General features: G+C 47.8%; 1 protein-coding gene across 1 annotated transcript in view; it reads left to right on the top strand.

The window, feature by feature from the left end:
• ABHD11 (abhydrolase domain containing 11) overlaps nt 1-24,731 on the top strand; it is a 194,674-nt gene that overhangs the window by 16,365 nt on the left and 153,578 nt on the right. Inside the window, exon 2 of the mRNA XM_086958491.1 lies at nt 11,330-11,465. Coding sequence (XP_086814617.1) covers nt 11,330-11,465 — 136 coding nt within the window. The remainder of the gene's footprint in view (nt 1-11,329; nt 11,466-24,731) is intronic.

The following is a 24,731-nucleotide window of genomic DNA, read 5'->3' as shown; positions in this document are numbered from 1 at the left end:
AGTTCAACATATACATGCATCGCCCCGCACATTGAAATACTCACCTTACACCAGCAGACATCTTGTCACTATGGCAATTACAGATACCTTTCATTTCTATAAATTTTTTGATGTTGGCATTCAGTCTGTCTATACTGTCTATAACCTACGTGGTCACCTACATGTTAATTTTCATTTACACCTAGGGATCGGTGTTGTAATGTATTCTCACTTGTGCTTTTTTACACATGTCAATCACAGTCAAGTTACACTTCTGTATGGTATAAAAAGCTCGCATTTGAATGTAGCGTGTCATGTGATAAAGGCCGCAGGACTGTGGCCGAAACGCGACATATAGACCTTGCGATTTGAATAAAAACTTGTTTACCACTTATCTTGGTGTCTGTGCCCGAGCCGTGATTTTCTACCCGCCTGTTGTCGGGAAAGGAGTTGGATATATTTATATAACCTACTGGTAGTCGCTAGTAGGTAGTTATAGTTCGGACCTAGTTTCCATAAGAAAAGTGTTTTTTGTTTTGCTAATAACTTTGGCTGCATTTGCCGATTCTTCCCAAAATTTTCAAAACTTATTTGTCACTCACCTCAGCTACTGCCTGGAAAATGTTGCAGGTGATTCGTCAAGCGGAGGCCCAGAAGAAGTGGGGTCCCAAAATGCTTTTTCCCCGTGCAGTTTTCCATGGAGATTTTAGACATGGCTACAGCCTGAACGGCTGAATGGAATTACACCAAATTTGTCAGAAAGCTAGATCTTGGTTCCAAAAGATCTAATTTTGTAATTTGTTGTAAATCCGTTCAGTAGTTTTTAATTAAGAATAAAAGATTTGACATAGCCAGGTATGCAGAGGGTCCACAGATTCGACAGCTCTCATGCTGAGATCTGATTGGCTGCCACCCCTTCAACCAAGGGGAGGAGTAATTGTTTGTATTATTTTTGGGATGGGGGAGGCATGAGGCCCCACAGCCCCAGGGACCCCATCCCCCAGGGTCCAGCCAATATTTAGAAGGGGAGGGGCCATCCTCCCCCTTTAGTAATTTTCAAGGCCCTGTGTGGTTGGGACCCCAGGGCCGAAATCGGTTCTGGGACCGGGGCTGTGCACCCCCTTTCAATTTTAAAAGGTGCTGGGCCCCAGGAAATGGGGTCCCCAGGTCCGAATTCGGCCTACTGGGTGGGGCTGTGTGCCCCCTCCCCATTGAATATAGTGCTGGGTCCCCAGGGCTGAAATAAGACTGGGGGGGAGCTTTGTGCCCCCTTCCCCTAAAATAGGTTGCTGAGGCGTGGGGTCCCCTAAAGCAGCCCAGGGAGGGGGACTCCGTACCCCCTCCCCCTAAAAAATGTACTGGGCCTCAGAAGATGGGGTCCCCGTCTGGGGAGTGGCCTGGGGAGGGGGTCCGCGGGCTGGCAGCCTTTGGGGGGTTTTGCTGCAAGGCCTGTCCTCAGGCCAGGCCCTGCGGCCAACCCCCCCGCTGTGCGGCAGCTATTGGATGAACGTATGGTAGTTAAAAATTAATTTACATTAACCCATAAAAATTCACAGAAAAAATAAAGGTTACAGGGACATTACAGTTAGTAAATAGGATTAGGCCCTAAAGTAACGATAACTCACGCCCCCACCATGCAATGCTAATTACCTCACATATTACATCACTCTTGACATCTTCTACGACATCATTGATAATATCACTGCAACTTTTGCTATAAAATTATGAATCAGAAGACTGTGCATGGCTGGGGTGCATGCTATAGTTACCTTAGGCAAAAAAAAAATTGATGGGCGGAATGCTGGACAATGCAACCATTCACCCCCAGTCACAAGGATGCGGGTTAAATCCATCATTCTTTTGCTCACCATACCACCCCAGTTTAGACCCAGCCATATGCAAATCAGCCTTGACCCTGTTCCTTGTGGGAACAGTCCAGCCCGAACTGCCACGCCAGGTCCTCCCTGGACCGGAAACAAGCATCCTGGGACCGGTTTCAGGGCAACACCCTTCATCAGCCAGGCTGGCTTGAATCCAGTGGTGTAGTGAGCACGGGACCCACGTCTGGGCATACCCTTCCCACATAGAGCGACATATGCAAAAGAAACAATTGATGGACGAAATGATGGACAATGCAACCCTTCACCCCCAGTGACAAGGATCTGGGGGCAGGGTCAAGACTGAATTGCATATGGCTGGGTCCAAACTGGAATGGCATGGTGAGCAAACAAACTATGGATTTAGGCCCAGATCTCGGTACTTGGGTGAATGTATGACATTGTTCTACATTCTGCCATCAATTGTTCTTTTTGCATTTGTCACTCCGAGTGGGATGGGTATGCCTAGACGTGTGTCCTGTGCTCTCCATGCCACTGGAGTCAAGCTATCCTGGCTGATGAGGGCTGAAAGCCCGAAACTGGTCCTAGAATGCTTGTTTCCATTCCAGGGAGGACCTGGCCTGGCAGTTCGGGCTGGACTGTTCCCATTGGGCGCAGGGTCAAGACTGAATTGCAAATGGCTGAGTCCAAACTGGAATGGCATGTTGAGCAAAAAAACAATGGATTTAGCCCCAGATCTCTGTACTGGGGTGCATGTGTGACATTGTTCTGCATTATGTCCATCAATTATTCTTTTTGCTATAGTTACCTTAGGGCATGGGTTTGAGTTACTGTGCTGAATTTCTATGATTTTGTCTGTACAAAATATATATATAAATATTAAAAATATATATTTTCACCAATATTCGCGATGACGTTGCGATATTCGTGGTGTCTGTGTGACGGTACACCGGGGGGGGGGGGGCCTTTGGCGATCACAGCGTCGTCGCAAATATCACACTAGATTAATAAAATCAATTTTTTGACACATAATTTGTGTCACTAATTCTCCCATTTCTCAAACATGGGGTCAGAGTATCACCACCCTGACCCCTTATGTTAGCTTTCACCGAAAGTTTCAGCCTCAGGAACCATTCTCGAACAATAAAATGGCAACTGCAACTTTTTGTTCAGGATGCGTCAAGCCAATCAGAGCATTCCCCATTGGCGCTCGCATTCCTGATTAATCCCAAAACTGTTGTGAAATATCCACAGCCAGAGATAGTGCTATCATTTTTGGCTTAAATTTTGCAAAAAGATAAGATACTTGTTGAACGGATTTGCACCAGATAACAAAAAGCACAATCTGCGTAACATCTACCTTTCTGCCACATGTGGTGTAATCTCGTCCAGTGGTTTGGGCTGCAGGTTCGACAGCGCATTCCTATGGTAATCAACATTACAAACACACCCTTATTTCACGCCCCTATTTCTCGGTCCACACTGCACAGATGACCCCCAAACTTTCCATGGCACACATAACCTACTTTGACTCTTTTTTTGGAAAATGTCATGCAGATTGGTCAAACGACGCCCAAGTTATAGGCAAGTTAAAAAAAATGTTCCTATGGAAACTAGGTCCTAACTTGTAGGAACAGCAGTTCCTCAAGTGATTACTGCAGGTTCCCTTTCAAGGCAAAATCTTCAAAATTCTATCAGAGAATTAAGTTCCTCAAGGCATTACTAGAAGTTCCTCTAAAGCCAGATGGAAAAGCACTGAAATTATTTTATTAAGATCCAGCTCCTCATCTGTTACTAGCAGTGCCTCTTGATTCTGATGCAAAAACATTGACATTTTTTCATGATGCTGCAGTACCAAAATAGTTTTTTCTCAAGTCCGATGCAACTGCGCCAAGTGACCTTTACCAAACTGAGCAGGTGTGGCTTTACCATACAAATTTGCACACACACTTCTTCTATTTTAATGATTGGTGCTAGTTTTCCACAAAATAATCTCACTTGTATAACTTTGTAACAATAAGTAAAAATTATTAAAGTCAATTTGTTGATTTTTATCCTAGTTACCCCGAAACTGGGCCCATGATGCTTCTTTCCGGTCCTAGCTTGGCAGTTCGGGCTGGACTGCTCCCATGAGGCACAGGGTTAAGACTGATTTGCATATAGCTGGGTCTGGACTGGCGTGGCGAAGTGAGCTAAAGAATGATGATGGATTCCTGACCAAACTTCCAAGCCATGTCTTCCCTGGACCGGAAACAAGCATCCTGGGACCCGTTTCAGGCTAACAGCCCTCATCATCTGTGGCAACTTCCTATGGGTCCGGTCTCCAGCTAACAAGCTGGGCAGTTGATTGTCCAGCCTGGACACAAACAAGTTGATCGAAAAAGGAGCCCTAGTGCTCTAGATCATGGCAAAGACCTCTGGGTGGAGTTTCCAAAGACAGGAATCACGTCAGTGACCCGTGTGCCATGCTATAAAACAACTATTTGTCAGAGACGGGTGTCCATCTGTTGACTTCGGACACACTTAACTTTGAAACAGGAGGGTTTCTTTTTCAGTAATCATCAATTCTTAACGATGTTGAGAAGTTCATCAATATTTTTTTTGTCAATTAATTTATTGACTTTTGGTTAGACTACATATCTGCATATAAAAGTTTTGCAATTCTGTAAATCCGTAACTGACAGTCTGATGACTCATCAGGGGCAATCCGGAAAAGGATCTGGCTGAGCCACGTTTCTTCTGAAACCTGGCCGGGCAGTGCGTTGTGCCAGTCTGTCATCTGATTCCCCTGACCCTGGAGATAATTAGCTGTAACCGAAATTTGGAGGTCTAGGCAGTATTGCCAGACCTCCAAATTCACCAGGTCAGGGAGAGTTGTGGGTCCCCCAGGTGGTTGGTTTACCGAACTGCTGATATGTTGTCCATCTTCAAGAGAACACACAACTGGATTCTGTCCTGGGTACAACATCGGACCACACAGGACATTGTGAGAAGCTCCAAACAGTTTATATATAATTTCTGTATGTGAGGAGATCCAAGACCTCCTGTGGAAAACTCTACTTGCGCCCCATCCCGATTCGCTGGCGTCTGACTCTCTGATCAGGTCTAGGGCCGATCCAAAGATCGCCCTTCCATTCCACTCATCCATATGGGACAGCCACAATCTTATCTTGTCTCTCGCCTCTGACGAGAGAGTAACCTTTTGGGAGTGAGACGTTTGGTAAATGAGAAGCCTTCAGGGGCTGCAGGGCCCGAAAATGCAGGAGCCTCAGGAAGATCACTTGGATTGAGGATGAAAGGAGCCCACCAGGCGGGCGATTTTTCATAGTGAACCATATGTTCTGACCACATTTTTTAATAATTTCTTACGGATCTTCATGACTTTCAAAGCTGGGAGACTCAGCGTGGCCTTGGTCGAAACCCAAGAAAGTTGCCATCTGAGATGGAACCAACAGAGATTTCTTGTCGTTGATAACAAAGCCGAGATTCTGTGAAAGGTAACTGCCATCTGAAGCTTATTCGACAATTGTCTTGGGCACTGAGCCAACAGGAGCATGTCATCTAGGCAGACCAGGTGTCTCCAGCGAGGAGCTCCTGAGCTACCAGTAGCTCTCCAGCTACCTGTGAGTAGCTTTTCAATATTAAGCCCAGCCTACTGATATAGAAGTTATTGCTTGACTGAATTATCATATGTATTCTAACATTTAAAAGAATGTTCTCAAGATGAAAATAGGCCTATTTTCAGAACTAATAAGCTGATGTTTGAAAAAAATTAGATGGATTTTTAAAATGTTTTTAAAGCTATTATTGAGTTTGGGTGGTTTAATACTCATGGGGGATTGCAGCTATAGCTGTTATGTATTACCCATGTACAGTCATTTCACATTCTCAAAGGATTTTTTTACATTAGTGCTGGAAACCCTGCCTCATACTATGATGTGATCACTGTTGACAGTCTTGGATAGAGTGGTCACTATTACATCACTAATATTAGTAGTTCGGGATGACTTCCATTGAATATCTCTTAATACAGAAAGGGTTGGAGACCCCTGACGTAGACCATAAGATGCAGGTACTCCAATGTCAGTTTGAAAACCTTTGTGAAGCACTAAGGGGCGGAGGAGAGCCCAAAGGGCAGAGTGGAAAATGTGTATGTTTGGTGGTGCCAATTGAATTGGAGAAATCTCCTGTGAGGGGAAAACATCGGGATTGCCAGGTATGCATCTTTCAGGTCCAGATGTACCATTTAATCTGAGGGGCGCTAGATATCCCAAAGGCGGTGTATTCCCTCCATCTTGAAGTGGCGATAGACTAACCACTTGTTGAATTCATGCAATTTGATGACTTGCCTCTGGCCTTCATAGGCCTTGTCGACGAGAAAAAGGTTGCTGATGAAACCACGTGGATGAGGAACCAAGGGGCAGATAGCTCTCTTCTCTAGGAGGGCTGAGACCTCCGCATCCATCAGTGCTGCTTTTTGTGAGGAAAACTGAATGGGTCTCGGAAGCTGTTCTTGTCGAGGGGAACCATAGAACTCTATTTGAAAACCCTTAACCCAAGTTTCTGTGGGCGAAATTCACCAGATGGCCCCCCTACTTTTAGAAGGGTAGAATGGAGGACGCTTACCAGAATTAATAGCAGCGTTGAATCCTTTCCCTCTGCCTCGGAAGCGCTGTCCTTCGGTAGGATAGAAATTGGCTAACCAGGATGGATCCTGGTAGGAGCCTTGCCTGAAGCCTTGCCCTCGTGGAGGATACTGTGAGAATACATGGCCGGACAAGCAGCCCCTGCCTTGAACGTCCACATGGAAAACCCGGGGGGGGGAAATACTCCTTTGATGGATCATTGGGCTTTGTCTAAAGATGTGAATATGTTAATAAACTTGCCAAATTCCTTTATTAAGGGTTCCCCAAAGAGACCTCCTTGGGACACAGAGCTTACCTTCGAGACTGTCAAGTCTCCTAACTTCGGTTCCACCTTTATTAAAAATGAGCAGCGATGCTCTGTAGACAACGCGCAATTCGTATTTCCTAGGAAAAGTATAGTGCTGTGCCCACCCAGAAAGCACCTCAAGGGAGATGAGGTATCCCAAGGCCTTGGCATCTTCAAATATTTTTGTCAATGGGCCAATGGCGTCCGGTAACATATCTTGGACCTCAAGGACCTATTTGCTCCCTTTTTTTGGCATTTTTTTATTAACTTGGCTAAGAAGGTGGCCATTGTAGAATCTAATTCTGGCATTAGGACCACCTTCCCATCTAGGGAAGGGCAGGGACATACTGCCCGGAGGTGGGTACGGGCCTCCTTTTTGAGGAGTTTGCGAATGCGAGCCTCCACATAATTCGCAACCTTCTCAGGTGGGCCCCATTCGGCGGACCCAGGATGGATCATGTCATCAGGGTCTAGCACATCAGACCCTGTGACCGGTCTTGACGGGTCAGAGGGAGGTGGAAGGGAGGAGGAGAGCCAAGGTCTTGAGGGAGCTGCCTCCACATTCGTCTTCCCATGGAGATCATCTGGGTCCTGCTATATTGGTGGAGAAGGATCTGAACTTGATCCAGCCAGATCCCAGGGTGGGCTGGGGGTGGGGAGAAGGGGAATCCTGATTCAAGAACTCATCTTTCAGACACTCAAAGGCGTTGTGATCACCCCAATCTTGGCAGCGGTGTTTAGCTGGGACATCCTCAGAATATGGTGATTGGGAAGGCTCAGTAGGAGTCAGGGGCATTGAGGCTGGTTTGGCTGAGTTCACAATAGGTGTTGTTTCATGGAACCTCGTGGCTTCAGCTACTTTATATTGAAGCATCCTCAGCTTCATAGAAGTCATTCTCCCAAGGGATGAACACAAGAGGTTCCTCCTCTCTCTGAATGTCTTCTAAGACTTCCATAGTACTGGCAGAGGAACTGTAGCAAGCACTATAGGCAACCTGTGGCAAGTTAAAAGAGGGAAGGCAACAGGTGTATGCTGGCAAAGTACTGCGATGTAGGGGCTAGGGGCACAGCCAACAATATTCGTGGGAGCAAAGTTTCACTCTAGTGGGTCCGTGCCCCCCGGGGACACCCTCCCCTGGTGCTGAGAATGTGTAGGAGGAATACTGCCTGGGAGCATGTGTTTCCAAATTGCGCACTAAAATATGTAGTTCCACCTTGGTGGTGTCACAGTAGTATGAAACATGTATGAGGTTGCTGGGCGTTATACTAAGTCCTTTTTTGTGGGCCTTACTGGCCGCCTATCGGTTGCGCAGTCGATTAGATGAATACGTGCCCGCCCCAGGGCGTCACAAGCTGTTCTGTATTATGCGGGTACAGGCCCTGACGAGCAAGGTGTCAGAACAAAATCATTAGAGGCCCAACACGGGCTACAGGCCCCGATCGGGGCATCACTCTCCAGGCATTACTTTGCCACAGGCTGTCGGCCCGCGACTCCAATCCCGTTGTGAGGAAATTGAAAGTTACGTGTCGCAGCTGCAGATGCGCCTATGCATGTGCCATCTAGCTCGCATCTGACCGCACTGTGGAGCTGCACCAAGCCTTCAGCCATGAAGAGAGCACAAAGCAGTCCCTCGGCCCACAAAACCAATTCTGAAGACAGCAATAATAATAAGTTAGCACATATGAACTGTCTGAGCACAAACACAATAAATAGAAGTAGTGAGGAATGACCTTATCTCGGCTGCGTGCAGCGAAGAAAGAGGATGCGGGGACACAAGTGAAGGACTATATTGGAGCATGATGGTCCCTGATTGGCTGTTACATGGACTCAGTTGCCCATTGGTTGTCTAACTGTTGTTGTATTCCCAAGGGCTCATGGGAATAGTAGTTTGTTTTGAATGTTTAAAATGGCTGCTAGTGATAAAAGGGAAGAAAGTAAAGCATAATTATTATTATTATTGCATTTATTGAGCGCACAGCTACCCGGAGGTTTCCCAGCGCTTGCCTTGGGAACCCGTCCTGGCTTTTCCCTGTGAGATAGCCCCTACAGGGCATCCCCAAGGTGAAAGCCAGGCATCCCGCCGCAGGGGGCCGTTGTGGAGATTAAGCAAGCTTAATGCCCAGAGTTGCAGAGTGAGAACCCATGATAAGAGCAGGCACCGAAGCGAGAATTATCGAGTCCGTGGATAATCCTCGCCTCCGGTCCTGACAACGAATTGAGCAGTCTTGAATCTTTCTATGTTCATGTTTAGAGGCTTACAACTTTAATAAATATCACTCAATACAGTTATAGAATATTATGTAAAACAATACACATTTTTAAACATGACAGAATTAAACTATTTTTATATTTTGGAGTCTTAGATTATTACATGACATCTGTGCATTTGAAATTTTTTCCAATGGCTTGATTCGTACTTTGGTTTTTAGGCTCAAGCCAAAACCCTTGCTCATCCATGGGCAGACTTAGGGCCTGATTCACAAAGCTAACTTACACTTTTGAGAAATATACACTTTTGAGTAAGTTTACTACTTTTTGAGTATTCCCAAATGCAGAGTGTAAATTTACTCCAGAAGTGTAACTTGCATGTATCCGCCAAAGAGGGATTTTTAGGAGGTTAGGAATAATTGGAGTTTGAACCTAGAAATGGGTTTTTAGGGTTCGGAGCAGGGTGGATTGTAGGGGTAGAGGGTTTTTTTTAGGGTTCACGGATGACTGGTGTTTACATGTGTGAGGTGTCTTTAGGTTGCAGGGATGGGTTGAGTGTAAGGGTGTTGAGGGGTGTTAGGGTTCATGGATGAGTGGAGTTTAGGTCTGATGAGGGCTTTTTGGGTAGCAGCTGGAGTGGTGAGTTTTAAGGGGTCAGGATGGGGTGGAGTTTAGGGAGGTGAGAGGTTTTGAGGATTCAGGGATGCGTTGAGTTTAGATGTAGAAACCGGTTTCAAGGGATCATGGATCAGTAGTTTACGTTGATGAGGAGTTATTATGGGTCATGGATGACTGCAATTTTTAAAGTGGTGAGGGATCTTTAGTGTTCAGGGATGGGTGGAGTTAGGGGTAGTGAGTGCTTTTATGGTACAGAGATGTTAGATTTCTGGGGTAGAAAGGGCTTTTAGGCTTCAGGAATGTGTGTAGTTAAGGTGTGGTAAGAGGGGTGGGCAGGGTGTTTAGGGGTTGTGAGGACTCAGTGATTGATTGTTTTTGTGGGAGGTGATTAGTCAACAAATTAAAAGCACCAGAAATAATTGTTTGACACTGTAAATGATATAAATATGAAATAATGGCCCTTTAAGTAAAGTGCTGAAATAAATATCTCTGATAAAACTATTTCTGAAAGTAAGACCGTCAGCCATTACATTTACATTTAAAGGCCAGTTTCGACTAAAAAGACATTTTATGAGTCAGTGTACACAAAAAGGTAAATGCCATTCATTCTGAAAATGTCCATTAAACAGGTTAGATGAAACAAGTTCTCTTTATTTGATTAAATAGTTTTTCTATGAATTCAGATACAACCTCTAAGAGGTTGTGGTGTCCTCACATTACTCCACCTGCTGAGCGCTCAGGCCAGCACGCAGTCCAGCTGTGTCCAGCAGTCGCGGTCACAGGCCTCCTTGCTCATTTCCAGTGTTTGTCTTTCATCCCCCAGAAACCATAATATTCTCTTTTACTTTGACACAGTACTGTATATCACTGCAGCACCATCCCTTCCTTGGTTTGGTAAGCCCAGGCAAAATATAAAAATTTACTAGCAAGAAATTCTGTGCGCTTAACTACCCACATACCTCTCACTTTTTCACGGCATCTCACTTTTTTCACATCCAGCCTAACCCCTCCCATATTCCGAAAAAATCCTTGAACCTCACGCTCACTACGAAAGGGGTGATTTACTCTCCTGAGTAAACCTTCAGCAGAAGGGATTAGATATATACAGTTAGACAAAATCTACGTGCACAGTCAAACAATAGGTTTCAATATTTTTTTCACAGAAAAATATGGTGGATGTTCGAGGGCCAGAGGTTTGGCCTCCTAAGGACGCCCCAAGTAAGTCTCTGTTTCTGCCAGTCCTAAACGTTTGAACACTTTTCTGTCCAGATTTTTGTGTAACACATCTCCATGCCTAAATATTTGTTAGGGGATTGGCCCAGCAGGGTCTTTGTGCAGTCTACTTTGTGGAAAGTGACACAGCATTAATATTGAAATTTAACAAGGCCGCAGCCCTGTGTTTTTAAAATATGTGCACGACAGTCTTGCACATATTTGTGAATAGGGCCACTCCAGTCCTGTAAAATTTTGTTTTAATGCTGATTCTCATATTGTACACTAGAATGTATTACAATTTTGCGCCCAAGACACTGAGGAATTGTTTCGGTCAATTACACTTTTTACTCCTTTGGCAGCCGTTCTTGGTAATGCATTTGAATTGGTGATATTGAACACTTCTGCTCTTCTTTTATTATGTAGAATTTAGATATGTTGTTCAAAATATAATGTCATTGAATCCTTCTTTTATGTAAAATGTTGAAATATTTTTTTTTTCTCTTTCGTGATTGTTTTTTTGTGTGATTGTTTTTTGCAGTACAGTGACACTGGCGTATGACCTGTTTGATGGAAGAGTCAATGAGGTACCCCTTGTGTTTCTCCATGGCCTTTTTGGCAGTAAATCCAACTTCCAGTCCATTGCCAAAGCCTTGGTGCAAAAAACTGGCAGAAAGGTGAGAGCTGTGTGTGTGTGACTGAGGATATTGCGTGTGGCAGGGGAGGATAGTTGTGACTTCTGTGGGAGGATTGATACTAGTGGGGAGTCTATGATTCACATAAGTGTTGCAGATTTCAATCTAGCAAAAACTAGGTATCACTGCTTCATGCTACATCACTCCAGAGAGAAATATTCAGTTCCCAAGGACTTAGTGCCACATGCACGCACCTTTTTAAGTTCTCAAATGGACCGATTCACAGAACAGGGCTATTTGCAAACGGAAAAAAAGTATTTTCTTAAGTACCAAATCCTATTTTGCGATTCAGTAACCTATTACCGAATCGCAAAATAGGTTAGCGATTCGGTATTAGGAAGGGGCATGTTAAGGGCATCCCTTCCTAATAGCAACTCAGAGTGATATGTTCAAATGTTTTGCAACCGACAAGTGGTCGCAAAACATTCGCATTTTACCACTATACTCTTAACTGGTGGTAACCCATTCGCAAATGGGAAGGGGTCCTCAAGAGACCCCTTCCTCTTTATGAATGCATGCAAAAGCATTTTTAAGAGCAGGCAGTGATCCAGGAACCACTGCTTACTCCTAAACAAGCATTGGCCTAGCCAGTAGGTCTCGCTTTAGGACCTTATAAGTATTTAGTTATGCAGCACAATATCCTTGGTGCAACATCAACAGTTGCATGGCTTAACACTTATAAGGTCACAAAGGCGAAATCTTTTGGCTATGCCAATGCTTGTTGTGGCTTGGACTGGCTTGGATGCAGTGCGTCCTGCTGCACCCAGAGAGCTGGGCAGGGATACACACTGCACTGGCTTGGGTGCTGTGCGTCCTGGTGCTAAAGAGAAACATGGGGAATAGTTATATGCCCATACTGTAAATGTGGTAGCATATGTGTGTGCTGACCTGCGTTTTGGTGCCATTCTGTGTATGTTTGTGTGTGCCTGGGACTTGTATGCGTGCTTGTGAGTCCGTATAGGTGCTTGTATGTGTTCTTGCATACTTGTGTTTATTGTATATATAAATATATTGTGTACCATTGTGTGCCTGTGTATCTTTGGTGCTTGTGTGTCTTCTATACTTGTTTCTATGAATGTTTTTATATGTGCGAGTGTCTGTGCTTTCTGTGTGTTATTAAGTATGTGTTTATCTGCTTGTGTGTGTTTGGTTACGTTCCTCACGTATGTTAACTTCTGCTCTGGTGGACACAGAAACCCCCTTTGTTAGGCAAAATGTAGAAACATATTTTTTTTTTACTTTCTCAAGCTAAAACAGCCCCATCAGTAGATAGATAGGTCAATATTGTTTCTGCAACAACATATTTCTGAAACATGCAGATAACTAGATAACTATTAGGCAACTGAGGGCTCTCGTCTTGGTGGAGAACCCAGGGGACAATGCCTTGAGTCATCATCGTGAGTTGGCTTTAGGGACACTTTAGCAGGGAGACGGGTTCAAATATGAAACGTCGTTCGTTGGTAAAAAAAAAAGAGTCCTCCGCATAAACAGTACGAGTAGTCAATCTGGTGTTTTTGGGCTGGCTCTCCACATTGTGGTATGTGTGCCCCCGTGACTGGCAGGCTGGACGAGGGGTAGTGCCCGCTGCCTTGGCAAACATGCCTGACAGAGGATTTTTTGTGTAACAGCTGGGACAGGAGATGTCATACAAATGTGAAATAATGGATGTACGTCCCCATGACACCTTTATGAGGGGATGTTTTTGAAGCGCCTGGGAGTGTTTTCACAGCGCATGTGCCAATCACACAAACCTCATCGAGGAGCAGCACACAATGCCAGGCTGGGTAGGGAGGTAGCTTTAAATATTACTGTCTGCAAGGCCTGGCTCCAGAGACAGAATTTAAACATGATGGCGGCGTGTGGAGAAGTGTGAGGCTAGAAAAGGACACAGCTAGTGGGCAGGAAGGGGTGAAGAGCCACATGACCCGGGGGAGGGAACTGGGACCATAGTACAAGGGACAACATTTCAGGCGGGGCTTGAGCCTGGACACAGTGGGGGGCCAAAGGAGAAAGAAGAACAGGAAGAGAGCGAGTATGCCCCTCAGTGAGGCAGGAAAGAGGGTTAGGGGCAGTATGCGATGAGACCAAAGTACAGAGGAGAGTGAGACAGTCACCTTCAGCTCCCCCATCTTACGACATTGTGGGAGAGATCGGTGCCGTCTGACGCTGAGGCAGAGCGGTGGAGCGAAAGGGAGGGAGAGAGTAAAGTGACGGGTGGGGCACATAGGACAGGAAGAGAGCGAGTATACCGGTGAGTCATGAAAGAGGGTTAGGGGCAGTTTGAGATGAGACCACAAATATTCACCACTGCATGCTGCGCTGGTGGGTTGCAGAAGCGGGATAAGCTCAAAGTTAAAAAAAACTAAAACAAGCTGCGAGATGCGCTCTGTGGTGGGGGACGGTCATTGAAGCGAGGGACCTGTGACGGCAACGAGACAAACGAGAAGGGAGTCGGAGAAGGGAGGGGGTAGGGGAGGGCACTCACACGCGTGATCAAAGAAGCCAAATGCCAGCTGTGCACGTCGCAGGCGCTCTTGTGCTCGTATCTTGCTATATAAAACTTTATAAATAAATAAATAAAGCTGGTGGCCGGCAAGGTAGCACTTTTAAAAGCATATTTAACACAACAATGGAGAGGCAAAGCGTGTCAATACTACTTTGTGGCTTCAAATGCAAAGGAGTAATGGTTGTCCAAACAGTGACGTGATTTTCAAGTGCTTTTATTATTTTCATAAAATCCACAGCCAAAATCCACAGCCTACGCGTTTCACCCAAACACGGGCTTCTTCAGGGCTTATTATTGTATCCTGGTGCTACACTGGTTTCAGAGCTGACTTAGTCCAAAAGTGTAGCTCCAAAGAAAGACAATTGTGTCCCATTCGCTGTTATTTAAGGGTATATTCTTGTGATCTTTTGTATGCTGCCAAACTCCTTATTTTAGAGGATTGGAGATGAACTTCAAGTTTAGCCGTGTCGCTATCACGTACCGATTAAGGCATAGTTTGCTGTCTCCTGTGTCAGAGCCCCCCTCTCTAGAAATTCATTCCGGAAGTGTGCACTTTTAAAAGCAGCTACTAAATGTCTTGCTAGAGCAGCACATGCGCTGGCTCAGGCGAGACCTTAAAATGAGAGGACAGCGTTTTATTTTCAATTTTAAACGCATCCCATTTTCTTTTAAGGAAAGCGGGGTGCATTAAAAAAAAGTTGCATTATTATAAAAGCAAACACAGACATAGTGGTCTGCTGTCCCCAACTGGCCACCATCCCTGTGTTTTTAGCGATTCCTCATGAATATTGATAAGTTAGGTCTATTGTGACCCCATTAGGAATCGCTAAATGCATAAGATACACATTTGTACATAGCTCTTTGTGATTTACTAATTGCTTGCTAAGTTGAATGAATAAAGGGAGTCTTACATCGCGCAACTTAGCCCAAGGGCATCAAGGCGCCTAAGCTGGTCATGTAATGTATAAACCCCAATGAGATCATTTACAGATATACCACAGAAAAAAGCCAGGTTTTCAATGCTTTACGGAACAGGTTGCCCTCGAAGTTCAGGGGAGAGGGAGTTCCATAAACAGGGTACCACCGTACAGAATGCTCTACCTCCTCACTTGGCTCTTAGACCTCAAGAAGATTTTTATTAGAGGAACAGAGGGATTGACTAGGCGAATAGAGATGGATAAGACCCTCAGCACCTGTACCGTGGAAGCCCCATGAGCAAGACAAAGAATCTTAAAAGAGATCCTGTGCTCAATGGGAAGCCAGTGTAGGCTTCTTCGGGCTGCTGTAGATGAGGCCGGTCTAGGTAGATTTAGGACCATCTTTGCAGCCGCGTTCTGGACCATCTGGAGACAGTGTATAAGGCCTTTATTAATGCCCACATAAAGGGCATTGCAGTAGTCCAGTCTTGAGGAAACTTATGCCACGGTGGCCTGTTTCCGGGCATCAGGGGAGAGATGATGGGCAATTTTTCTAAGAACCCTGATAATACCACAGCAGGTCCAGACCGTCCTACTGACCTGACGATCGAAGGAAAGAGTAGTGTCTATCAACACCCCTAGGTTCTTAGCAAACTGACGTGGTGGAGGGCAGTCTCCAAGAGAGGCAGGCCACCAGTCGTTTGACCAGATATCCGGACTACCCCCAAATATCAACACCTCCGTTTTCTCCCCATTTAGCTTCAGGAAGTTCTGTACCATCCACTGGGACACAGCCTCCATAAAGTTCCTGAAGTTCAGAGCTGATTCCTTCACGGGCTGCGAAAAGGGAAAACATTATTTGGGTGTTGTCAGCGTACGACAGAACTTCCAGCCCAAATGATTTAACTACCCTGGCAAGTGGTTGTGAGAAGTTGGCCTGGTATATGATGTTCACTATTCTAGTGAGCACCTTGCACCAGTCCAAACAACCCTTATGGTGATGGTTGTAAAGTCAACCTTATAGACCAGCTATCCTAGTGGTAGCATGGACAAAGCAGTCTTAGGCTTAACTCAACAGGGCATGTGAAGCCAGCTGTTTTACCATATGTAACCCCTTTAATACCAAATGAAAGGACACCACACAGGATATATATAAAATATATATGTTATTTATTACTATACATACCCTCTGAACTCTTTATGAGGTCAGAGGCACAATACAAGATATTTAATTAAAACACAATAAGTTGCACAAAATACAGTAGGGCCCTAGGGGCACGCTAAACCATATACTAAAATAGTGGTATAAGGACCACTACACGGAAAGTGAATATGCCTAGGGCCTAGGGAATCGCTGGGGCTACGCTACGCTGAGCTACCAAGAGTTAGGAAGCAGGAGGCCCACGGGATGTGTGTGCAATGTCTAAACACACACGCGAGTTATCATAGAGAATGAATGCGAACATAAAAGATGGAAACTAGTTCTTTTAGGGCACTTCTGACTGGACTCGATGAAAGTTACTTGAAACCTAGACAGTTGGCTAGTCAATACCCACAGGAGCACCGGAGTACTCGCGTTACCTCACCCACAGGAAGCGGGCGCATAGGTGTCAAAATGTGTCAGGTTTCGTCGCTGAATCCTATGGAGCCTTGAAGAAGGATGCTGCAGGCGACCAGGAGAGAAGTGTCCGGTTGGATCCAAGGGCGGATCGAGGATGAAAAGGACCTGAAAGCAGAGGGGACAGAGTCTGGGTCACTAGACAGTGACCAGGAAGGAACCAGGCGATGTCGCGAAGCAATCAGGTGCTGTCGTGAAGCTTGTCTCTGCAGCCATGTGGACCAGGAGGCGTCGACAACGACCAGGAGTCCGGCACGGACTGTCCCACGAAGGCTGTCGAAACTGCAGGAAACGAAGTTGGCTTCTTACTCAGACCAGCAAGGTCTGAGGGGCTGCTTCTTTTGAGGGAAGCAAGGGCCAGTCTGGAGCAACCAGACCAGCGGTGTAAATTCAAAGGTTCGTCGCCAAGATGGCCACTAGCCAACGGGCAAGTGACCGTGCAGACGCGTCGAGCAGGAAAATGCAGAAGGGCCCCACGCAGAACTCGTGGAGTGTACAGGGCTGATCTTCGGTGCGATGATGCTCGGGGCTGGGGCTTCTCAATCCCCAATGCACAGCTTCGAGGGTGCCTCGGGTGCTGCACAATTAGCATGTCGCAGACTTTTCAAGATGGCCGGTCCCACGTCTCTCGTCACCTCCACGGGTCTCAGTTCTGCTGGGACTGTGGATCGGGCTGTTGGAAGTCCGGTTCTTGTCAGGCTCTGTGCTCGGGCTCCGGCGGGAGCGTCGACAAAGCAAGCCGTTGATCGCTGGATGGTGCCTGCTTGTGCAGGGTGGTCACTCCTTGACCACAAGGGAGATTCTTCAGTCGTCTTCTTGCAAAGTAGATCGTCGAATGTCCAGAGTTTCGTCTCAAAGTTTCAGTCAGGATAAATCCAAAGTCTTGGGACTCAGCTCCTACCTATATACCAAATCTAGGGGCTGGATTACCTGCTAGGTCCCTCCTATGGCTGGGACCAGGGAAGGGGGTGGTTACACCCCTTTCCCTCTGTCCAGTTTCACGCCAGAGCTGGGGCTGGAGTGCCCCAGCACAAGTTTGAACTGGACTATGCATGGGACACCTTGTGCGCCCCAGACAGTATCTCATTTCTTTCAGCCCTCCCTGCCCCAATACACAAAAGCCTGTCTGGGGTGGTGCTAGCACCTCCCAAGGCAGGAAACCTATTGTCCAAGCCTCCCTCACTGGAAGGACTCCCAGCAGCAGGAGGTCAGACTTGTGTCTGTGGCAGCAGCATCCATTTTGTGATGCTGAGGCTCTGGTTAACTTTAACCGGGAATAGTAGGAACAACATGTCTTCTACCTCTAGAAGGGTGGAATGCTACCCCCGTCGCCAGAACTGGCGAGGGGGTAGTATTCCAAAACGTATGACACCTTACTCGACATGTTTTGATAAAGCCAAACCAGAATTAGCATTTAACTGCGAGGTTCATAATGCACTTAAGACTATATGGTATGGCAATATCCTAGAACAGCTATAAGGTGGTATAGCCCTTATCAACCTGGGAGTGGATGTTGCAGTGAGGGCGGTCTCAGTTCTATGGGAGCTCCTAAAGCCATGCTGGGAAATATCCAAGAGGGCAGAATCCCGGAGGAAGGAGCTATGGTGCCGATTGAGGTGAGATTCCAGTATCTTTGCAGGAGCAGGGAGGAGTGAAATAGGGCGGAAGTTTTTCAAAACCCCTGGGTCTAGTGTAGATTTGTTTAGCAGGGGTGTAACAACCACCATCTTCCATGGAGATGGAAACACTCCCTCCAAAATTGCGCAATTCATAACATTCATAAGAGGGGGAATGACTGCCTCCCGACAGGCCTCCAAAACTTTAAGCGGACAAGAGTCTAAAGGAGAGCCTGATTTGATGTTATCCAAGAGCTGATTCGTCAGCTCAGGAGTAAGAAGGGGGAAAGACAGGAAACTCGAGGGGTGTACACCGGACAAGCTTCGGCCTCTGACAGGGGTAGCATTAGTGGAAGGGGCCATACCTAGATAAAGGGATTCAAAGGAGCTGTAGATGTCCTCGATCTTTGAGTGGAAAAAGATCGAGATGTAACTCCTTAGATTCCACTATAGAGTCAACTGCCTGGGGAGAGGATAATGAGTCAATGATTTTAAAAAGATCTCTAGGAGAGGTAAGGGAGGCAGTAATTTTTGAAAAATAGGCCCTTTTTTCCTTTACAATAGCTAGCTTATACTCCTTTAGACAGAGTTTATGTTGTTCCTTCTCTGAAGAATCCAGCGGAGTCCTCCAGAGTCTCTCCTGTTTACGACACCCTTGTCTCAGAAGCCTAAGTCTATCCGAGAACCAGGGAGCAGAAGGACTCTTTCTCGCGGAGTAGTGCTCCTTAAAGGGGGCCAGAAAATCCAATGCTCCTGAGATAGTACTTGCGAATTCAAGGGCAGCAGAGTTGGCGTCTTGCGATTCAACAGGCGTCAATTTAATCAAGTACGGGGAAAGAACCTCATTATTAACAGCTTTAAGGTTCCTTCTAAGTTCCCACTTCTTAGTATCTAGAGAAGAAGAGGATACATCCTGAAATTACAGCTGTAGCGGAACGGCCAAATGGTCGGACCAGGCCAACGGGACCGGAGGGCCCACCTTCAACCTGGGATCATTGGAAAAGACTCCATCAAGTGTATGCCCAGCCAGGTGGGGGGGACCCACCACCAACTGGGTCAGACCACAGGAGTCCAACATGTCCAAAAGAATCTGCGTGTCTCTAGATCCCATGTTTTCAAAATGGAAATTCAAGTCGCCCAAGAGAGTAATGTTGGGCCTCTCAATAAATGGCTCTAAAAGTTTAGTCAAATCCTGGCTGAAGGATGACCTAGGGCCTGGCTGTCTGTAAAACAGGAGACCGGAAAAGGAAACAGAGGGGGTGGAGTTGATAGAGAAATAGTTTGAGTTTGAGTTTGAGTTTAAAAGTACTTCTTAAGCGCACGTATACCAGCGGCTTCTTGGCGCTATAACTAACGGGGACTGAGGGTGGAGGTAGGGAGGTCAAAGCGGGCAATTAGTCAAAGGATTTAGTGAAAAGATAAGTTTTAAGGTTTTTACGGAATTGTGAATAGAGGGGGGTGGAGCGAAGTTCAAGGGGAAGGGAATTCCAGAGGGTAGGGGCAAGGACAGAAAATTTAGATCCACCCCACTTCTTTCTCCGGAAGCGCGGGATGGTGAGGAGGGACTGGGTGGAGGATCGTAGAGCCCTAGTGGGGACATAGGGGACGATCTCAGAGGAGATGAAGGCTGGCGCCGAACTGGAGCGGGCCAGGAAAGTAATGCATGCGAGCTTGAATTGAATTCTAGCTCGCACGGGGAGCCAGTGCAGTGATTTCAAAAGAGGGGTAGAGTGGTGGAATTTGGGGAGATTGAAGGCCAGGCGGGCCGCCTGGTTCTGTATTTGTTGAAGGCGGCGTAAGCTGTATGCGGGAATGCCAGCATACAGGGCGTTCCCGTAGTCCAGGCGGGACACCACCATGGCCAGAATGATGAGTTTCAGTGCGGAGAAAGTGAAGAATCGGGACACCCTGCGAATAGTGCGCAGTGAGAGAAAGGAAGAGGAAACCACAGAGCTAACCTGGGAGTGAAGGGTGAGTTGCGAATTAAGTTTAATGCCCAAGGTTTTGACTGAGGGAGAGGGAACAGGAGAAGGACCGAGAGAAGGGGGCCAGAAGAGGGGGGACCAGGGGCTGGACGAACCACCCGTCAACACCAGTTCTGTTTTATCGGGGTTGAGTTTGAGATGGTTGTGGTTCATCCAGTCCCTGATATGAAGCATAACAGTTTGAAAATTAAGTGTAGCAGAAGGAGAAGAGAGATTAAAGACCAGCTGGAGGTCATCCGCATAATTAAATACGGTGACCTCCATCTGTTGAAGAGAGAAAATAAGAGGGGCAATATACAGATTAAATAGGAGGGGAGAGAGAGAGGAACCCTGGGGAACCCCGCACTGAACTCTTCGGGTGTCCGCTGTATAGTCACCCAGGCGGACAGCCTGGGTGCGGTCACTCAAGAAGGAGGACAACCAGATCAGGGCACTCCCCCCGATCCCCGCCGCCGCGATACGGGAGAGTAAGGTGTTGTGGTCCACCGTATCGAAAGCGGCTGAGAGATCGAGGAGCACGAGCGCCTGGTGCTGATTGGTGTCCATACCCTCCCTGAGGGTGTCGAGGACCGACATAACAACAGACTCCGTGGAGTGTGCGGGGCGAAAGCCGGCTTGACGGGGGGCAAGGACACCGTGTTTCTCCACAAAGGAACTCAGAGCGCAGGTGACATGGCGCTCGAGCACCTTGGCCAGGAAAGGAAGGAGGGAAATGGGGCGGAAATTGGCCGGGACAGAAGGATCTGCCCCCGGTTTCTTCAGAATGGGCACAATGACCGCGGATTTCATAGAGCTGGGAACTATGCCTCGGGAGAGGGAACTATTGAGGAGATGGAGGGGAGGGTCTGGGCAAGAGACAAAGACGTGGCGAAGGATGTGGGCAGGGCAGGGGTCGAGCGGAGAGCCGGATTTGATCAGTGGCACTACAGAGGTCAAACTTTCCCGAGTGATAGGGGGAAAGGCAGTTAGTGCACCTTTTGGGGGAGGACATGGCGGATCAACAAAAGATGGGGAGGGAGGGGGGATGTTGGCCTTAATGGTGGTAATTTTAAGAATAAAATAATCGTTAAGAGAGAGACAGAGGTCTTCGGATGGGGCTGGTTTGGGAGTCGTTCTGTCCGAGAACGCCAGGTTGTGGACGATGGAAAAGATCTCTTTGGACTGGTTCTCTGCTGCTAGGATTTTCGAAGAGAAGTAGGATGTTTTGGCCTCCAGGATGGCTTTTTTATACTGGCTCAAGATGTTGGTGTATTCAAGCTTCAAGGTGGGGCAATAGTTTCTTCTCCAGGCCCGCTCTGCGCGACGGACGGTTAATTTGGTGGTTTTGAGCTCATTATTAAACCACCGGTTAGCGTCTTTGTCGCGTTTGGAGGTGATGCGTTTGAGCGGGGCAACAGAGTCGCAGCTGTGAGTAAGCCATTGATTTATGGAATCAACCTGGGAAGCAGTGGTGAGGCCCTGGAGAGCGGGAAGAGAATTAGTCAGGAGGGAGGAGAAATGTTCAAGATTGACGCGACTCCATGATCGGATCCAGGTGTTTTTGGGTCGGAGGGTCTTAGCTGGGGGAAGAATAGGAAGGAGAAAGGAGATCAGGTGATGATCAGACCAAGGGCAAGGGGAGATAGAAAGTGATTCCACAGGGCAGTTCAGGGACCAGATCTGGTCAAGCCGATGACCTTTAGTGTGGGTAGGAGAGTGGACGTGGGATGTAAAGTTGAGAGAGTGAAGGGTTTCGGAGAATTCCTTAGATGAGGGGCATTCGGCAGGATCGGAGGGCCAGAAATTAAAGTCTCCAAGGAGTAAAATAGAAGAGTTGTTGACAGTAAGAGTGGCCAGAACCTCCAGAAAGTCGGGGAGGAACTGTAGGGGGGACTGGGGGGGTCGATAAGTGAGGAAGCAGGTTAGGGGGGGAGAAGTGGAGAGTGTGCGGATCACTAGGAATTCAGTAGTAGCAATGGAGGGTAGGGATAGGATTTGGAAGGGGAGATCGGTACGTGCGACGACCGCCACGCCGCCCCCGGCTCTACCTGATGGACGATCAGCCCTAAGGGCGTAGTAGGAGGTCGGTAAGGTGGAAAGAAGTGCGGGGAGGGAGTCGTCGCAGAACCAGGTCTCAGTTAAGAAGAGGAGATCGGGGGTCTGAAGGTCCAGCAGGACCGAAAGTTCGTGCGCGTGGGCAACCGCAGATCGGGTGTTGAGGTAGATGACTGTGAGGTTTTTAGGGGTGAAGGGAGTAGCAGTACCACAGTTGGTGGGAGAAGAAGTGACTGTGGGAGAGGAGTGAGGAAGAGGGAGTGCTATACCAAGAGTGGTGATGAGGGAGTTGGTTGTGGCCGAAATGGGCCAAGGACCCTGGTAGCTACGTAGTAGGTCCGGGGAGTAGGTGATGAGCGGGGCAGAGTGGAACGCCCCTAGTCCCGGCCTGTCACGGACGGGCGCAGACGGGCTTGCCTTAGGCGCGCCTTCGGCGCGCAATCGACGCGCCCGCTGCGCTCGTCCGCTGCGCTTCCTACTGAGACACATGATTTATAGCAACTAAACAGGAAGTGGGGGGGTGTGGCCAACCGAGGGGGCGTGTATCAGTCACGCGCCGCGCCCTCGAGGATGGCTGCCCAGGAACAGAGTCGTTGCAGCGAGAAGCGCTGTTCAGGAAGTGCAGGTGAGTGGGGGGTGATCAGAGCAAAGTAATTAGCAAGTTTTAAAAAGGGTTTTTAAAAAAACCGCGTTGTTCTCGCTCCCGGCTTCCGCCTCAGGAGTCCTGGCGTTAGTGCGACGCCTAGTGTTGGCGCGCTCTATTTATGTTGTCAGCGAGGGGGCGTGGCCAACCGAGGGGGCGTGTATCAGTCACGCGCCGCGCCCTCGAGGATGGCTGCCCAGGAACAGAGTCGTTGCAGCGAGAAGCGCTGTTCAGGAAGTGCAGGTGAGTGGGGGGTGATCAGAGCAAAGTAATTAGCAAGTTTTAAAAAGGGTTTTTAAAAAAACCGCGTTGTTCTCGCTCCCGGCTTCCGCCTCAGGAGTCCTAGCGTTAGTGCGACGCCTAGTGTTGGCGCGCTCTATTTATGTTGTCAGCGAGGGGGCGTGGCCAACCGAGGGGGCGTGTATCAGTCACGCGCCGCGCCCTCGAGGATGGCTGCCCAGGAACAGAGTCGTGAAAGGAATCAGAGGGAGTGGAAAGGAATTCAGTACGGCATATGAGGGAATCCTTATAAAGAATTCCTAATCCTCCTCCTCGCCGGCCAATTCGATCCATCCTGGCCAGGGCATACCCAGTGGGGATAGCATCTACCAGATCGGGTCCTGAGACATCGGAGGCCCATGTCTCAGTGATGAAAACCCACGTAGGTGTCCTGTCAGATACAAAGTCCCTGAAAGCAACAGTATTTTTTATCAGAGACCTAGCGTTTTTTTTTTTTTTTAATTGTTTTTATTGCAGAGTTAGAAACCACAGAATACAAGTAGTCAACCAGTCCACTCGTGACATCCCCCCCGATCAACAGTAAAGTGTATATCATACACAGCCATTCAGCCCGCATCCCGGAGGCCGGGCGGCATAATACTCCACTTGGTAGGAAAACATCACGGTGAGCGTCCCATAGGGACCATGGTCGAAAGATTGTTTTACGTATCCGCATTTTACCCCCCCACCCTCAACAATACCTTCGTCAGCCATTCCGCTTGCGTGATCAATGCTACTGTCCGTTCCAGGGCCCACCCCGAGCGCTATGGAGCCTATCATACCTGGCCGCTCCTCCCCACCATTTCTAGCTCCGCGCGGTGCCTAACTGACCCACTTAACTCGAAGTCGCCCTTGCAGACAACCAGCTTCCCGGCTGCCGACCCACCCCAAACTCCCACTGAACAACCCCCCTATGTCCCCACCCCGGCAACTGATAATGGTGTGTGCTTCGTGCTGATGTGTTGGATGGATCCACTACAGTGTCAATGACAACTCTGTGTTCGTTTGCCCCGCGGTGTCCGCTGGTCCTATTCCCTCAGTCCTCATCCTCCACCAAAGAATCACGCAAAGCCTGCACCACCAACTCCCACGCACGCGCTGCATCCAAAGCCTTCTCATTACCAAGCTTGACAGCCTGCTTCATCCGGAGCACACTCTCGCATTCAGACCATCGCAGCAATTCGTTCTTCCATCTCCGCAGTGACGGCCCGCCCTTGGACTTCAAATGCCATGTTATTTCTCTTTGCGCCAGTATCAGACCCAGATCAATAAATTTGCTCGTCACCTTGGTGTGTTTGGTGTGCGGGAACCAGAGCAGCAAGCACGCCGCCATATCAAATTCCACCTCCCTGTCGGTCACCTCGTTTAAGAGGTCCCCCACCTCCGCCCAGTAGGCCTCCAAATGCGAGCACCCCCAGAGCAAATGATCCATGTCCGCTCCTAGAGACGAACACCGCGGGCACCGAGCGTCCTGTACCTGGAAATACCGCCGTATTTTTTCGGGGGTCAGGTAGGCCCTATGGAGCACTTGGAAATGCACTTGCTGGAAGCGCGCATTTCTCGTGCCCTTCCACGTGCGCCGCAAGATGTGACTCCACGCCGTGTCTGGAATGGGTCTGCCCACACTCTCCTCCCATTTAGCCTTGAGCC

This window comes from Lissotriton vulgaris, chromosome 2_1, assembly GCF_964263255.1.
Source record: "Lissotriton vulgaris chromosome 2_1, aLisVul1.2, whole genome shotgun sequence".
NCBI classification, from domain to species: domain Eukaryota; kingdom Metazoa; phylum Chordata; class Amphibia; order Caudata; family Salamandridae; genus Lissotriton; species Lissotriton vulgaris.
Note: the sequence above shows the minus strand (reverse complement) of the source record. Positions and strands in the feature narration are given on the sequence as shown.